Below are 17,508 nucleotides of genomic sequence, written 5' to 3'. Positions count from 1 at the left end.
GTTGCATGAATGAATGCCACAGAACATCAGATGTCTTCCTCAATTGTTCATTCGCATGCTCCTTTGAGACAGAATCTCTCACTCAGTCTGGAACTACGCCAGAGACTCTGTTCTCTGATCCCTCACAGGACTGGGGTGACAGATAGGTGTGAGCATAGCTAGCTTCTTATGTGGGTGCTAGGGAATTGAACTCGGGTGGTCTCAGGCCCCCATGTGTGTGTGTGGCAAGAGCTCTTACTGGCTGAGCCATCTCCCTGGCCCCTCGACATATTTTCTTTTATCATTTATTTATTTATTTGAGAGCGATAGAAAGAGGCAGATAGAGAGTGTGTGCGTGAGAATGGGTGCACCAGAGCCTCCAGCTGCTGTAAACTAACTCAAGATGCACGCTCCACCTTGTGCATCTATCTGGCTTATGTGGGTCCTGAGGAACTGAACCTGGGTCCTTTGGCTTTGTAGGCAACTGCCTTAACCACTAAGCCATCTCTCCAGCCCCATCTTTTCTTTTTTGCTTGTTTTTTTTTTAATTGGTTTTTCGAGGTAGCCCAGACTGTCTTGGAATTCACTACTAGGAAGTCTTAGGGTGGCCTCAAACTCACAGCAATCCTCCTACCTATGCCTCCTCAGTGCTGGGATTAAAGGTGTGAGCTACCACGCCCAGCAACATCCTTTCTTAAATCTAACTGCAGAGATGTTTCTCTTGGAGAGCATGTCATTGTTTTCCAGGGCTGGTCTTTTCCGTGTCCCCTATTCTCTTCCCAGGCTTCAGGGAAGGACAGAAATGTTCTGGCTGCTGTCCCCTACCTGGGTCTGCGAGTCCAGGGTACTCTTGGTTGACGGCTTTGGCATAGCTGGCCTCCAGCTGCTTGATCACTCGGTCCGCCGAGCTGTGGTAGACACCGACAGGGCCGCAGCACTTGGTCCAGAAGGACAGCAAGGACAGCTTTTTGTGGAATTCTGGGATGGCTGGAAGAGAAGAGCAACATTACCCCTGACACAAGCCTTTTGTTTAAAAAAATTTGTTTTGAAGTTATTTATTTGCTAGACAGAGAGACAGACAGAACACCAGGGCCTTCAGCCACTGAAAATGAACTCCAGATGCACGCGCCTCGTGCACCTGGCTTTTACGTGGGTCCTGGGATCTGACCCAGGTCATTAGGCTTTGCAGGCAAGCACCTTAATCACTGACATGAGTCTTAAAGGAAGTGGATGAAGAGAAACCAGGGTGGAGTGGGGTGGGTATCTCCAGGGACCTTTTGTTGGGACTTTATTCCCCTTCACGCTTTTTTTTTTTTTTTTAAGATTGTTTCTTTTCTTTTTTATTTCCTCATTTTTTTTTTCTCTTGAAATGGCTCTTTCCTTATGCTTCTTAGCTAGCTGGGCATGCCACTGCACCACTGCTGACGCCATGTACAGTGTTATGTGGGTGATCAGACTCTTTGCTTTAAAATAGGAGCTCAGGCTGGGGAGATGACTCAACGGTTAAAGGCACTTGTTTGCAAAGCACAATGGCCAGGGTTCGATTCCCCAGGACCCACGTAAAGGCAGATGCACAAAGTGGCGCATGCATCTGGAGTCCGTTTGCAGTGTCTAGAGGCCCTGGTGTGCTCATTCTTTCTTTCTTTCTCTCTCTTTACTTTCTAATAAATAAAAAATATTTTCAAGTAGGGTCAAGTAGGGTTTGGTTCTAGCCCAGGCTGGCCTTGAATTCACAGTGATCCTCCTACCTCTGCCTCTCGAGTGTTGGGATGAAAGGTATGTGCCACCCAGCACCACAAATTGGTTTTTATTCATTCATCTATTTGTTTGCCTATTTATTTATTTTGTGACATAGAGGACTGGAGGTAGAATGCTTTTGTTTTTAAGTTTGTTTGTTTGTTTGTTTATTTCACTCTAGCTCAGGCTGACCTAGAACTTAACTATGTAGTCTCAGGGTGGCCATCTTCCTACCTCTGCCTTCCAAGAGCTGGGATTAAAGCCAGGCTATTTATTTATTTTTCAAGGTAGGGGTTTCACTTGAACTCACAGCCATCCTCCTACCAAGTGCCCTATTTATTTCCTATTGTTTATTAGCAAAGACAGAAGAGAGAATCGGCATGCTAGGGACTCAGCAGCTGCATGCATCACTTTATGCAGCTGGCTTCCTGTGGGTACTGGGGAACCGAACCTGGGTTGTTAAGCATTGCAGGCGAACGCCCCCTAGCGGTCCATTCCTGCGTGCACACCGTGTCTGTCAGGAGTTCCCGGCTTGACCCGGAAGGGGCGCTCGGAGCATGCGCAGACGCTCACCTTCCACCACCGACGCCATGTTGCCCATGTTCTCGTCGCTGATGGCCGCCAGCTTCTCCATGACAGGCACCTGCCGCGAGAGCTTCTCCAGCAGATTTCTTGCCACAAACGGGGTTTTGCTGGAGAATACAATTTGCTGACAAAACAAACAAGAATCATTTCAACGATGTGCTTAGTGACTTTTGCCCTCTGCATCCATCCGGGATACCATGTTTCCATCCGGGTAGTGCTCCCATTGCCCTCCTTCCTTGCCAGTTACAAAGGCGGTGACATCACACTTTTTAAAATTTTTTTTATTTATTTGACAGAGAAAGAGGGAGGGAGAGACAGGGCGTGCCAGGGCCTCCAGCCACTGCAAACGAACTCCAGACACATGCGCCCCCTTGTGCATCTGGCTAACGTGGGTCCTGGGGAATCGAACCTGGGTCCTTTGGCTTTGCAGGCAAACGCCTTAACTGCTAAGCCATCCCTCCAGCCCATCACATGTATTTTATTTTATTTTGCTGTTGTCAGCTTCTTTCATATTTGTACACGTTCTGGAATTTTCTCAGTGGAATGTAAATTTCTCTCATTTTTATTTGCATAGTTGGAAGGAGAGAGAGGGAGAAAGAAAGAAAAAGAAAGATGAGAGACAGACAGAAATGGACACACCAGGCTTCTAGTCCTTGCAAACAAACTCCAGATGCATGCACCACTTTGTGCATCTGGCTTTATGTGGGTCCTGGGGAGTCGATCTTGGATCATTAGGCTTTGCGGGCAAGCACTATAATCGAACTATCTCTCCAGCACAATTTTCCTCTGTTTTTGCATGTGTGTGTGCATGTGTGTGTCACCTTAGGGGCTTATCCCTGGATTATCTTTTTTTTTTTCGAGGTAGGGTCTTGCTGTAGCCCAGACTGACCTGGAATTCATTATGCAGACTCAGACTGGCCTCAAACTCACGATCCTCCTGCCTCCCAAGTGCTGGGATTAAAAGGCGTGTGCCACCACACCCAGCTTTTTTTTTTTTTTTCCTGTCTTTTTACTAGAAAAGCTACAACCTGAAACACACATGCCCTGCTGGTATGTATGTAAGCAACCTGGGCTCCCAGAGCGGGTGGCTCCTACCTGCACGAGCTGGGTGCAGTACTGTAAGTGCCTCACGATGGTGACGTCCAGACTCTCGTTTCCTGTGGTCAGCGGGAGAGGGCTTCCTGCCACGCTGGTCCCCACGCCCGTGTCTTCTGTCAGCGCTTCGCTCAGGTGCCCCCTGGCTTCTGGGTGAACTGACCTGTAACTGTGAAGTGGAAAGGTGGGTGAAATATGAGCCAGTTCTTTCTGTGTGCAGACCACACGCCAAGCCATTGTGGCTGGTGTCGGGCTCCTGGCTGACAGGCCCATGGAAATCATCCTCACTTGCTCTCACTTGCTCTGAGCAGCAGAGGTAGAGTTATCTTTTTATGTTACTATAAAAAATGTGTTTTTATGTTTATTTACTTGTGTGAGAGAGAGATAAAGAAAGGCAGGGGTGGTGGTGGAGAGAATGGGCACGCCAGGGCCTCTAGTCACTGAAAACGAACTCCAGATGCATGTGCCACCCTGTGCATCTGGCTTACGTGGGTCCTAAGGAATCAAATCTGGGTCCTTTGGCTTTGCAGGCAAGCGCCTTAACCACTAAGCTATCTCTGCAGCCCTTATCTTTTTAGATTTTAAAATATGTTTATTTATTTGCAAGGAGAGAGAGAGAGAGGAAATGAGTCGGTGCACTGGGGGCCTCTTGCCACTGCAAACAAATTCCAGATGTGTGCACCATTCTGTGAACCCGGCTTGACGTGGGTACTGGGGAATCGAACCCCGGCCAGTACACTTTGCAAGCAGCCAGCTTTACTGCTGAGCTTTCTTCCCAGTCCTAGCAGATGTACTTTTCAAACATGACTTAATTCTGTATGCTTGCCAAATTGCCTCGTATCAAAAGGCCAAGCAAACAAATGTTTTCGAGTTCTGTTTGTCCTCAGTCACAATGAGCAGTCATTTGTGAAACAGTTTCCCTGAGAAATCTTCAAAATGTGTGTGTGTGTGTGTGTGTGTGTGTCGGTCAGAGGACAACCCTGTGTATCATTCCTCATATGCCGTCCTTGTACTTAGGAGACAAGATCCCTCACCTGCCTGGAACCTGCCAAATAGGTGAGACAGGCTGGGCAGTGAGCCGCAGGAATCTGCCTGTGTCTACCTCCCCAACTGGGATTTCAATCACACACCACCACACCTTTTAAAAAATTAATTAGTTTAGCTAGGCGTGGTGGCGCACGCCTTTAATCCCAGCACTCAGGAGGCAGAGGTAGGAGGATCGCCGTGAGTTCGAGGCCACCCCGAGACTACATAGTGAATTCCAGGTCAGCCTGGTCCAGAGTGAGACCCTACCTCAAAAAACCAAAATAAGTAAATAAATAAATAAGTAAAAATTAATTAGTTTATTTGAGAGAGAGACAAAGAGAAAGAATGAGAATGGGCATGCCAGGGTGATCTGTCACTGCAAACAAACTCTAGCTGCATGTACCTGCCACTTGTGCCTCAGGTTTTACATGGGTACTGGGGGGTTGAACCTGGGCTCTCAGGTTTTTCAAGCAAAGCCCCTTTAGCTGCTGAGCCATCTCTTTAGCCCCCCTCCCTGTTTTTTTTTTTTTTTCAAATTTTTTTTCCCCCCATACAGGGTCTTGCTGCAGTCCAGGCTGACCTGGAATTCACTATGTCATCTAAGGGTGGCCTCGAACTCAGAGATCTTCCTACCCCTGCCTCCCAAGGGCTGGGATTAAAGGCGTGTGTCACCACGGTTGGCTACAATTTTTATTTTTATTTTTATTGTTTTATGAGAGAGAGAAAGAGGGAATTGGCATGCTAGGGCCTCCAGCCACTGCCATCAAACTGCAGACATGTGCACCACTTTGTGCAGATGTGTGACCTTGCGTGCTGGCTTATGTGGGACCTGGAGAGTTGAACGTGGGTCTTTAGGCTTCGCAGGCGAGCGCCTTGACTGCGAGGCCGTCTCTCCAGCCGCCCCTTTTGTCCACGGGCTCTGAGGATCAAAATCAAGTTCTCACGTTCACGCTGCAAGCACTTCACCCACTGAGCAGCTCCCGGCCTCCCTGGCGCACATTCCTGTTTTGTTGACATGGTACTTTGCCAGATTCTCTGGGACCAAACCGTCCTCTGTATTTGTAGTTTCTGAAGAATAATTCCACTCAGAAGTGATCTCTCAAGCCCTGCCCTGGCCTCACATCTACTTGAAGTGAAAGAGAAAAACAAACAAACAAAAAAAGCTGCCATGCAGAGACCCGATGTTCCATTCTAGACAAAAGTCAGAGAATTTGAACATTTAGGTGTTAGCTTAGTTCTGCTTCAATGGCTTTTGAAAGTATTTTTATTTGGCCTGGAGAGATGGCTCAGTAGTCAAAGGTGCTTGCTTGTAAGGCCTGATAGCTTGGGTTGGATTCCCAAGTATCCACATAAAGCCAGATGCAATAGAGTGGCACATACATCTGGAGCTGCAGTTGTGGGAGCCCTTAGGCACCCTTTTTATTCTCTCTTTCTCTCCTTGCAAATAAATAACAAAGTAAACTATTTAAAAATTAAATTAAAAAAATTTTTTGCAAGCAGAAGGAGAGAGAGAGAGAGAGGAGGTGAGTTGAAACTGATGTAGCAAAGTCCCTTGCCACTTCAGGAGAGCTCCAGATGCATGTGCCGTTTTGTGTGTCCCGTCTACATGGATGCTGGGGAATCAAACAGCCCATCTGGCTTTGCAAGTAAGTCTTTAACTGCTGAGCCATCTCTTTTATCTCTATCCCCTTTTCTTTCCTTTTTTCTCTTTTGGTTTCTTGAGGTAGGGTCCCTTGCCCAGGCTGGTCTAGTCTCACAGTAGCTTTGAAATCATGGCAGTCCTTCTACATCAGCATCCTGAGTGCTGGGATTAAAGGCCTGACTTTTATTTAAATATTTATTTATTTGAGAGAGGAAGAGGGAGAGAAAGAGGCAGAGAGAGCAAGAAAGAGGGAGAGAGAGAGAGAGAGAGAGAGAGGGAGAGAGAGAGAGGGAGGGGGGGAGGGAGCACCATGGTCTGTATCCACAGCAATGAACTCTAGGTGTATACCCCACCTTGTGCATCTGACTTACATGGGTGCTAGGGAATCGAACTTGGGTCCTTAGGCTTCGCAGGTAAGCACCTTAATTGCTAAGGCATCTCTCAAGTCTCCCTTTTTCTTCTGCTAAGCCATCTTTCCAGCCTTTTCTTTAACATTTTTGTTAAGGTCTCTCTCTAGCCCAGGCTGACATGGATGGAATTCACTGTGTAGTGTTGGGCTGGCCTTGAACTCACAGTGATCCTCCTACCTCTGCCTCCCAAGTGCTGGGTTTAAAGGCGTGAGCCCATCTTTAATTCTATTTTATTCTTGGAGACAGGATCTCATGTAGCCCAGGCTAGCCTCAAACTCATTATAGAGCAGACGATGGCCTTGAACTTCTTAACCTCCTGTCTCTACCTAGGATCACAGGTGTGCACTGCCATGACAGTTATTTAGTTTTTGTTAAGCCTGGTTTTAATTTGGAAAAAGAAAGGACAGAAACCCAAAACAGCAGCACCTCGCACACAGAGACTTCTGTAAGGGGGGGCAGCCCTCGTTTGCTGCAACTGGGAAACCCACTGTTTATGCCCAAGGTGAAGGCCGGGGGGCAGAGCCAGCCCTCCCTGCAGGAGGAAGGTGGCGCGCTTTCCCAGCAGTGAAGGAGCCATCTTAGTTGCCCCTCTTCATCTGACATCACAGAGTGGACCCGGGATGTGGCTGAGTGGCCCGAGGATACCGGGTGGAGAAGGTGACACATTTTCTTCCTGGCAGGGCTGTGGTGCTGGGGAGCTGCTGGCCGTCCCTCTACATTTTCAGGGAGCTTAAGCCTCACTTTGGTGAGCACACTGATGAGTTCAAGCTCAGGCAGAGGCTCACTGAGCTAAAGGGAGGGAGAAGGGTTTTCATAAAGGGGCAAGGAAAATAATACATAGCAAACCGAGGGCATCGGAAATAAGGGCACAGCCAGGTTCCATATGTCACCCACTAATTTCCCTAGGAGCACAGTATAATTAACTGCACCTGGTCATGATCCAAACGCTGAGCCCCACATGATGCACATGTCAACCCATGTACACGCCAACTTTCTCCTAAGAAGGAAAAAGCATCCATTTCCTCCCAGATGGGCAGCGATATTTGGAAGCTATACTTGACAATCGAGAGGCATTGTAAGGGCTGTAGAGATGGCTCAGCAATTAAGGTGCTTGTCTGCAAAGCCTAAGGACCCAGGTTCAATTCCCCGGTACCCTCGTAAAGCTAGATGTGTGAGGTGGCACATGCGTCTGGAGTTTGTTTGCAGTGGCTAGAGGCCCTGGTGTGCCCATTCTCTCTCCCTCCCTTCCTCCCTCCCTCTCTCTGACATAAATAAATAAAGAAGAACTGTAAGTGAAGTCATGCCTGTGGAGCATTGTGTGTGTCATCGTAGAGGCAGGTGCCAGGTGTCCTGTGACAGTAACAAGGACTAGTAACGACAGGAGAAATACAAGCGGATACTGATGCTGGCTTCAGACTTACCTGTTTTTCTCGGTTTCAGTGTCTGAAAACACGGAGTCAGCGCCTCCTCCGACGTGACAAACCTCGTCCGCGTCCTCTTCCTCCTCGTCAAAGTCGGAGGTGTTCAGGAAATCGAAGCTCTCTAAAGCACTTTCAACGGTAAGACTGAAACTGGAGGACCTGCTGCGGCTCCCCGGGGGCTTGCACTGAAAGGCAGACACAGGCCGGCGACAGCGTCAGCGGACGGCACGCCGCACTCAAGGCGCCAAGGCGGAAACATGACACTTGCTTTATCATTTTCCAAGCTTTTTATTTTTGGTTGGCATTTGAAATATTTTCCAAAACAAATTATGTTTCTTTATTTATTTGTGAGAAAGGGAGGCAAATGTAGAAAGAGAGAACCTGCACCAGGAGCTGTTGCCGCTGCAAAGGGACTCTAGATGCATGCGCCACTTTGCGCATTTGGCTTTACGTAGGTGCCGCCGGAGACCTGGACCCCAGGGCGTCAGGTTTTGCCAACAGTGTCTTTCACTGCTGAGCCGCCTCCCCAGCCCTGAAATCTTCATCTTCAGGAGAAGGAGTATAATAACAGACAAAATGGCACCATGGCTGAGGTACCCTCCCCACCCGAAATAATGCAGAGAGTGGTTCACGGAGAGAAGAGCAGATGGATCGGGACTGGCTGGAGGGGCTGGGAGGGGCTCGGGGGTCAGAGAGCCTTGTCACGCAAGCGTGGGCACCCGAGTGGAACCTCTAGCACCCAGTAACTGACAGCACGTGGGCACGGAGGCGGGGCCGAGGCAAGGGGAGGCTGGGGCTTCCTGCTCAGACCATCTTCCTGGAAAACAGCCAACTCCAGGCTTAGCGAGAGACTGTCTTAGGGAGATAAGGCAGAAGAGTGGAGGGAGAGGAGGGCACCTGACGTCGTCCTCTGGTTTCTGCACGCGTGCGTGCACCCCCCCACATACACACCACACACCACCACACATACACACCACACACATCATATACACATACACACCCCCCACACAGAAGCTATGAATTGATCGCCGGGGATTGTTAGGGTTGTTGGAGGATGGGCATATCTAGTTTTGTATGAATTTTATAATAAAAAAGAGTTTCATAAAATATCATCCTTGCTGGACGTGGTGGCGCACGCCTTTAATCCCAGCACTTGGGAGGCAGAGGTAGGAGGATTGCTGTGAGTTTGAAACCACCGTGAGACTCCATAGTGAATTCCAGGTCAGCCTGGGCCAGAGTGAGACCCTACCTCGAAAAACAAAAAACAAAAAAACAAAAAAACAAAAAAAAACATCATCCTGAAAGCCCTGGGAAACAGAACAGATACATTTCTTAGATGTCAAAATAGAAGGGAGACTAGTTGCAAAGAAGAGATTCAGTGGAAGGGGGATTTGTAAGAGGGAAAAGGGAGTGGTGGGAAGGGATTGTGATCATGATATATTGTCTATGTTTATCAGAGTTGTCAATAAAAAGTTTTTTTGTTTTTTTTTTTTTAAGAAATTAGCCAGGTGTGGTGGTACACTTTAATCCCAGTACTACAGAGGCAGAGGTAGGCAGATTGCTGTGAGTTCGAGGACAGCCTGAGGTTACACCGTGAATTCCAGGTCAGCTGGGCTAGAGTGAGACCCTACCTCAAAAAAAAAAAAGCACCCAAAATTAAAAAAAAAAGCAAAAAAAACCTCAACAAAAATCGTGGTTGATGTTATTCCTGAGGATCACACCAGAGGTTGGCCTCTGGCCTCTGCACACACCTGCACACACGTGTACTCCCCCCGCCCCCAACACCAACATGACACACAGATATTTAAAAAAAAAAATCAGAACTGAAACAATGTAGTGGGCGCATTTAAAAAAATCAGAACTGAAACAATGTAGCGGGCACATTTAAAAAAATCAAAACTGAAACAATGTAGCGGGCACATTTTAAAAAATCAAAACTGAAACAATGTAGCGGGCACATTTTAAAAAAAATCAAAACTGAAACAATGTAGCGGGCACATTTTAAAAATCAAAACTGAAACAATGTAGCGGGCACATTTTTAAAAAATCGAAACTGAAACAATGTAGCGGGCACATTTTAAAAAATCAAAACTGAAACAATGTAGCGTGCACATTTTAAAAAATCAAAACTGAAACAATGTAGCGGGCACATTTTAAAAGCCACTGTGTTGCTGGCGACTGCTAAGCAGAACCACTCATGCTGGCGACAGTGTCTTCACAGTCCTCGGATTGTGGCTGTCTGTCTGGAGCCCCTGCCGAAATGCACCAGGGAATGAACGCCAGGACCAGAGACTGCTCGGGTCCCCTCATCCGGCTCCCTACTAAAGCAGTGCGGCATCACGACGCCTCATTCTTAGCGCATAAGCCCTCCTCTGAGCACCCGGGAGCCAGCGAGTGACTTGGGGCCTGATAAGAAATAGTGCAGCTTCCCCTGGAGGTCTTCCTGGGAAAGAACAATAATCCCCTGTCCCCTGCCCAGCCAGCCCTGGAAGGATAGGGGTCAGACCCCTTCTATGGCCCGGAGAGGCCTGTGTCGCAGGACATAAGCAGAAACGCGACAAGTCGATTGTGCCTGTTGATACAGGCTCAGAGCCAGAGCGAAGCATTTCCAAACACGCGAGGGGCTACTGGAGCGGACTGAGTGGGACAGTTCCTGCAAGTGAGACGTATACTAAGTGTCCCCCGTCCAGCTAGGTGGCACTCCTTGCTGATTGCTTAGCACAGGTAGGCAGAGCCTGGCCTGGGTCCTCCTAGGACAACTAAGGATGGCACAGAAGCACATGGAGAAATGTCTTTCCGTCTTCTAGGTCACAGATGTTCAGTCCCCCTCGGGGGTCTCCGTCCCAGAAGCAGCGTCATTTAGTTTCTGATCCTCAAGATGTTTAGTATCCTGGGAATGTGAAGGAGGGGGCAGAAAAAAAGAGAAAGCTCTGTCTGGCCGATGCTTTAATTTTGGCCGGCTAAAAGCCACTCGACCTAGACCTAAGCTCCGAATGGCGTTTGCCATCTCAAGGAAGAAATGGGACCACTGTGGATCCAACCCGTTTCCTAAGCCAGCTCCTTGCCATAGCCAAGGAGGAGGAGGTGAGGATTTCCCCAGTGACATAGTGCTGGAGCAAGAAGTAACAGATTGGAAAGAAAGCTGAGGGCACCCAGGTGTTACAAGACTAACAGACGACGGGTTTCGTGGTTCCTCGTACAGTGCAACTGCTTCTCGGCGCTTTGGTTAGGATGGGAACTGCTATATCACTCTCTCTCTCCCCTCAGGATAAAAGCCAGACACTGGCTTGCTTTCTTAAATTTTTTTTTTTTTAAAAATTTATTTGAGGGAGAGAGAGAGAGAGACAGAATGGGCAAGCCGGGCTATTGCAAACAAATCCCAGAAGCATATGCCACCTTATGCATGTGGCTGTACATGGGTCCTGGGGAATTGAACTCAGGTCCTTTGGCTTTGCCAGCAAGTGCCTTAACCGCTAAGCCATCTCTCCAGCCCCAACACTGGCGTCTTCCTTCCTTCCTTCCTTCCTTCCTTCCTTCCTTCCTTCCTTCCTTCCTTCCTTCCTTCCTTCCTTTCTTTTTCTTTCTTCCTTTCTTTTTTGTTTTTCGAGGTAGGCTCTTACTCTGACCTGGAATTCACTCTGTAGTCTCAGGGTGGCCTCGAACTCACAGCGATCCTCCTATCTCTGCCTCCTGAGTGCTGGGATCAAAGGCTGCGCCACCACACCGGGCTCAACAGTGCTTTCTTTAAAGCGCTGCTTTAGGTGGGATCAAGGTGTGTCTCCATTCTTTGAAATCAACCCTTTGCTTTCTAGGTGCAGCTCTCCACGGTGCAGCTACGGTGCGGGCAGCCCTGCATGCATGGGCGCTGGGCTGGTGCCCAGCAGCTGCTTCACCGGAGGACGAATGCTGAGTGTCCTTCCACCCTTCCCTGCCTCGCCCCGACAGTTTCTGCACCAGAACGAACCCGACCTGAGGGCTGCAGCAGCTCGAGAGTCACAGGCTGAGCTGTCATCTGTCTGGGGGCAAATCTCAGCTCGGTCAGTGGGACCAAATGGAGACAGAGAGAGGATGGTCAGAGAAGCCTTCAAAATGTCACTCCTGCCGGGCGTGGTGGCACACGCCTTTAGTCCAAGCACTCGGGATGCAGAGGTAGGAGGATCGCCGTGAATTCGAGGCCATCCTGAGACTAGAGCGAGACCCTACCTTGAAAAACCAAAAAAAAAAAAAAAAAAAGCTGGCATGGTGGTGCAGACCTTTAATCCTAGCACTTGGGAGGCAGAGGTAGGAGGATTGCTGTGAGTTCGAGGCCACCCCAAGACTACATAGTCAATTCCAGGTCAGTCTGAGCTAGAATGAGACCCTACCTCAGGAAAAAAAAAAAAAAAAAAAAAAAATATATATATATATATATATATATGGTTTTGCTCCTGGTGCCACAGGGAAGGTCCCATCTGAAAACCATCCTCCAGCCGGGCGTGGTGGCGCACGCCTTTAATCCCAGCACTCGGGAAGCAGAGGTAGGAGGATCACTGTGAGATCGAGGCCACCCTGAGACTACAGAGTGAATTCTAGGTCAGCCTGGACTAGAATGAGACCTTACAAAACAAACCAAAAAAACAGTAAAACAGTGCATGCATGAAAAACCATCCTCCAAAGGGAGGAGGTGGCTCCCGAGGGTTGCATCCCGGCTTGCCCCTCAATCTTACTTTCAAGCCTCTCCACAGAACGCATTCAAGAAGTTGTTCTTCCCTGAAGTAGGATCCAGGTTCCCTGCTAAGTGACCATGTATATCCCGAGCAGGAGGCCAAGGCTGGCAGCTCCGTCTTCCCCGGCATGTGGGGAGCACAGCTCCCCCTATAGCCTTGACAAAGGAGGGTCCTCCCCTGCGGGGCGAGGTCACGCGCAGCTTTGAGCAGCAGGGGAAGAAAGAGACCCCCGCCTGGCCAGCCAGGTCAGCAGGATCAACCCCAGTGACCGACGGGCCAGCAGATGTGACAGCCCCAGTGCCCTCAAGCCCTAGCTCTGTCTTCCTGTTTTTTTTTTTTTTTTTTGGTTTTTTGAGGTAGGGTCTCACTCTAGTCCAGGGTGACCTGGAATTCACTATGGAGGCTCAGGGTGGCCTCGAACTCATGGCAATCCTCCTACCTCTGCCTCCCAAGTGCTGGGATTAAAGGCGTGCGCCACCACGCCCGGCTTCTGTGCAGTGTTTTAAAAGAGTATAAATCGGTTTTCCAGGTGCAGATAGTGAAGCCTGATGGCACCCATCACCGAGGCCTCCTGCCTGTGGGAAAGTCACCCCCAGTCCTGTGTAATCAGCAAGGGTTAAGGAACGTATCTTGGTGGAGTCTGAGGTTCCCTGGCTTCTAGAGTATGAGCAGTGGGTAACTGATTATTCTTCTGAGATCTTGGCTTGCTGACATGGGTCACCTGGAACAGGAAGGAGCCTTGTCCACACGTAGTACTGGAAGGGGGGAGGGTAGCTTTCGCATTGGGGCTGGCTAACTCCCTCACCAGGGCTTGGGGTACTCTACGTTCCTGGGACCCTCAGCGGGTACCCTAATTGTGGCATCTGTGAGACCATGAAGTGCTGTCATTCATAATCAGTATTAGAATGAGGAAGAGGGGGCTGGGGAAATTCGCGCCTCCTTTATAAGCTTACAAAGTAAGTCCTAATCAGTTAGGCTTCTGTTTTGTCAGGCTTTGTGTGATTGGCATTAAAGTGATGATTCTGCACCCAGCCTCGGTGACTGGACAGGATTCAGGAAAAGAAATGTTATCTTGAGAACTCGTTTGGAGGCTCCACGAGTGCCGTACACTAACTTCAGACCTGTGACCCATCTCTACTAGGGGAAAGTCATCCTCTTTGACCAAGCATGGAGATTTGGGAGAGAGGAAGGGGACACCTGTCTAGCCAGCCAGATCGGCCCTGTTGGTCAGTGGGGTGACAGATGTGGCATCCAGGTGGCCCTCACGTCCAAGACCTATTACCTTAAATAGAATGTCAGCTTAGGGTGCCTCTCTCCAGACTGAACACTGTTTTTCATGGAAGGTTACTTACTTTCAGCACGTCATCCAAGTGCGTGACCTCTCGGTTCAGGTCCTGGAACTCTTTGTACTGGGCCTTGTGCGGCTCCAGCGCGAGGAAGAGCCCGTGGAAGGCGTCCTCCAGGCTGCCATCCAGGAAGGAGCGGCCAGCCTCGGACTCGCCGGCCACCGAGACCTCGAAGAGGAGCCTCTCCGCAGCCACCGGGCCCTCGGCCGAGGCGAGCCTCTTCACCAACTGCTTGGTGATGTTGCCTTCGGAGGCGTCCAGTTCCAGGGGTTTCAGCTCAGAGGCCTCGTCCGACTCTTGCAGGAGGGCCTCGGCCACGGCGCCCGTCCCAAGGATCAGGCGCTCGGCGCTGGCTCCCGCGGCTGGTCTGGGCTTGCTGGGCTGCGGGGTGTCCCCCTGCGGGCGAGACCTTGGCTCGTGGTCTCCACCCAGGGAGCTCCCAGAGGTGGCCGAAGTGGAGGAGCTGCTGTCGTCTGCGCCCTCCAGCTGCAGCGACATGTGGCTGTAGCCGGGCTCTCGCTCCATGGCGGGGGTGACGGTGATCTCAGGCCCGGCTGCCCTGCGGGGAGAGGTGGCCGAGCTACAGGTGCGCAGGTCGCCAAAGCTGAGAGACAAGGGCATCTTCTCCTCGGCGACTTTGTCACTCTCAAAGGTGTCATCGGGGAGATTGGACTGTGTAGAAAACGCACAGCATTATTACTCGGAATCCGAATGTCACACTGACCTGGCTTATTCCCAGATAAGAGGAAAGGCAATTTAAAACAAAACAGAAAGAAAACTTTGATGTTAGCATTGTGTGCGTGTGTGTGAAGCAAAAGAAAATAAGCCATTAACGACTCAGTTTCCATTGTTGAGTCTAGGTGAAAGTTCGTGGTATTAGTCTTAGAAATGACATTTTTCAAAAGAAAGCTTTAGGTGGTGAGATGGGGCTGTTGCATATTTTTATAAATACCATGATCTCACAGCATTGGGTAGCCATCATTATACATAGCACTACATCCTTATTTCCTTCCTTCCTTTTCCTTCCTTCCTTCCCTCCTTCTTTCCTTCCTTGGAGTGGGTAGTGTGTCTTAAAATACTTCCTTGGCTTAAAAAATTCTTTTTTGACTCTCCTGCTACAGATGCATGCATCCCCCCCTTTTCTCTTCTCCCTTCTCTCTCTAGCACACACCCCCCTTTCTCTCTCTTCTCTTTCTCTTTCTCTCCTCGCTTTTCCTTCTCCCCCATTACAATACAGTCTTAGACCCTGAAAAGACTTCCTTATATCTATGCCACTGTGCTGCAAAGATGAGACACTTTATTCCATTCTGGTCTCAGAAATTATCTTTTAAAAATCTCTACCCACACATGTCAAGCTCTTGAAAGTGTTTAGAGACCATGTCTTGAAAATAACTCAGGGGCCGGCTGTGGTGGCACACGCCTTTAATCCAAGCAATCCGGAGGCAGAGGTAGGAGGATCGCTGTGAGTTCAAGGCCTCCCTGAGGCTACACAGTGAATCCCAGGTCAGCCTGGGCTAGAGTGAGACCCTACCTTGAAAAACCAAAACAACAACAACCACCCCAACAAAACAACAAAACAACAAAACAAAACCTCAGGGCCAGCAATACATTTGCACAGCACTTTTAAACAGGAGAATAAGATGAATCCATGGACCATCTATCTTCCAGGAGGCAAACCCCAGCGCTCTCAGAGTGCCTAGACACATGGTCCTTGAGCTGGCTGTGTCCTAGGCAGGGTTTGTGCTTTCGGAAGCAGAACCCTGAAGAGAGAGGGCAGAGATAACCAGATAACCAGGCCGCTGTGCTGGGGATGTGTTTGCCACCATGTACATCTGGCTTACACGGGACCTGGAGAATCGAACCTGGGTCCTTAGGCTTCACAGGCAAGTGCTTTTACTGCTAAGCCATCTCTCCAACCCTGGACTGGGTTTTTAAAGTACAGCTACTCCTCTGTATCCATGGGTGGATTCAACCAAACATGGACGGGAAATACTCAGAGCATGTGCACACATGTTTTTGTTATTAGTCCTTCACCATACAGCATTATAGCCATGTATCTAGCATTTATAATGCCTGAGGTATTGAAAGTAATGTAGAGATGATGAAAGTGTACAGGAGGGTGTGTGTAACCTATATACAAGCACCATGTCACTCTGTGTAAGGGACTTAAACATCTGAATTTTGGTACTCCAGGGGGACCCAGCATCTATTCCCTGTAGATACTGAGGGATGGCTATCCATCAAGCTCAGACATGTTCTAATTACATACAAAATCAAGAATGTTGGGCTGGAGAGACGGCTTAGCAGTTAAGGCGCTTGCCTGCGAAACTTAAGGACCCATGTTCAACTCTCCAGATCCCATGTTAGCCAGTTGCATAAAGGTGAGGCAAGTGCAATGTCGCACATGCCCACTAGGTGGCGCAAGCCTCTGGCGTTTGATTGCAGTGGTTGAGGCCCTGGTGCTTCAATTCTCTCTCTCTCTCTCTCTCTCTCTCTCTCTCTCTCTCTCTATCCCACACTCTCTAAAAAAAAATAAAAAATAAAAATAAATGTTCACAGGCTGTGGTAGTGGCTCAGCAGTTGAAGTTGCTTATTTACAAAGCCTGATGACCCTGGGGTTTGATTCCTCAGTACCCATGTGTGGTGGTTTGATTCAGGTGTCCCCCATAAACTTGAGTGTTCTGGATGCTAGGTTCCCCAGCTGATGGCATTGGAAATTAAAGCCTCCTGGAGGCAGTGTACTGTTGGGGGCAGGCTTATGGGTGTTATAGCCAGTTTCCCCACGCCAGTGTTTGGCTCACTCTTCTGTCACTATTGTCCACCTTATGTGGGCCAGGGGGTGATGTCCACCCTCTGCTCATGCCATCATTTCCCCTGCCATCGTGGTGCTTCCCCCTCAAGCCTGTAAGCCAAAATAAACCTGTTTTTTTTTTTTTTTTTTTTCCCCACAAGCTGCTCTAGGTTGGGTGATTTCTTTTTCTTTTTTCTTTCTTTCTTTTTTTTTGGTTTTCTAAGGTACTGTCTCACTTTAGCTCAGGCTGACTTGGAATTCATTATGTATTCTCAGGGTGGCCTCGAACTCTCAGCGATCCTCCTACCTCTGCCTCCTGAGTGCTGGGATTAAAGGCGTGTGCCACCACGCCTGGCTTTAGGGTGATTTCTACCAGCAATGCGAACCTGACTGCAGCACCATGTAACGTCAGAAGCACGTGGTAGTTGCATGTGCCTGGAGTTGCACACGAGCTTTCATTTCTCTCTGTTTCTTAACTGTGGGCTAAATATGGCCAGCTCTCTTTATGAGAAATACAAAGGGGTGCTGGCTTTCCTGTCAGGGTTAAAGAGCGAGAAACTCAGTTCTGGAAGGAAACCGTTCTTTGGGAAGCACCTCTTCCCGAGTCAGCATCCTTGAGACCAAGAGTCAGCCAAATCAGTCCTCAAGAGCAAAACTTGTACTTTGGTTGGTTGGTTGGTTTTTGTTTTTTGAGGAAGGGTTTCACTCTAGCCCAGGCTGACCTGGAATTCACTATGTAGCCTCAGTGTGGCTTTGAACTCACAGAGATC

The 17,508-nt window shown here is 49.0% G+C and overlaps 1 protein-coding gene across 5 annotated transcripts in view; it reads right to left on the bottom strand.

Moving 5' to 3' along the window:
• The window catches only part of Ripor2 (RHO family interacting cell polarization regulator 2), a 222,421-nt gene that overhangs the window by 16,459 nt on the left and 188,454 nt on the right, over window positions 1-17,508 (bottom strand). For all 5 annotated transcript variants that reach the window (XM_045132927.1, XM_045132931.1, XM_045132929.1 and 2 more), the window contains 5 exons: window positions 13,954-14,619; window positions 7,896-8,080; window positions 3,397-3,565; window positions 2,290-2,425; window positions 805-966 (listed from right to left, as the gene is read on the bottom strand). In XM_045132927.1, the coding sequence (XP_044988862.1) occupies window positions 805-966; window positions 2,290-2,425; window positions 3,397-3,565; window positions 7,896-8,080; window positions 13,954-14,619 (1,318 nt within the window). The remainder of the gene's footprint in view (window positions 1-804; window positions 967-2,289; window positions 2,426-3,396; window positions 3,566-7,895; window positions 8,081-13,953; window positions 14,620-17,508) is intronic.

The sequence above is a fragment of the Jaculus jaculus genome, chromosome 13 (assembly GCF_020740685.1).
Source record: "Jaculus jaculus isolate mJacJac1 chromosome 13, mJacJac1.mat.Y.cur, whole genome shotgun sequence".
NCBI lineage: Eukaryota > Metazoa > Chordata > Mammalia > Rodentia > Dipodidae > Jaculus > Jaculus jaculus.
This window is presented reverse-complemented; position numbering and strand designations above follow the sequence as displayed.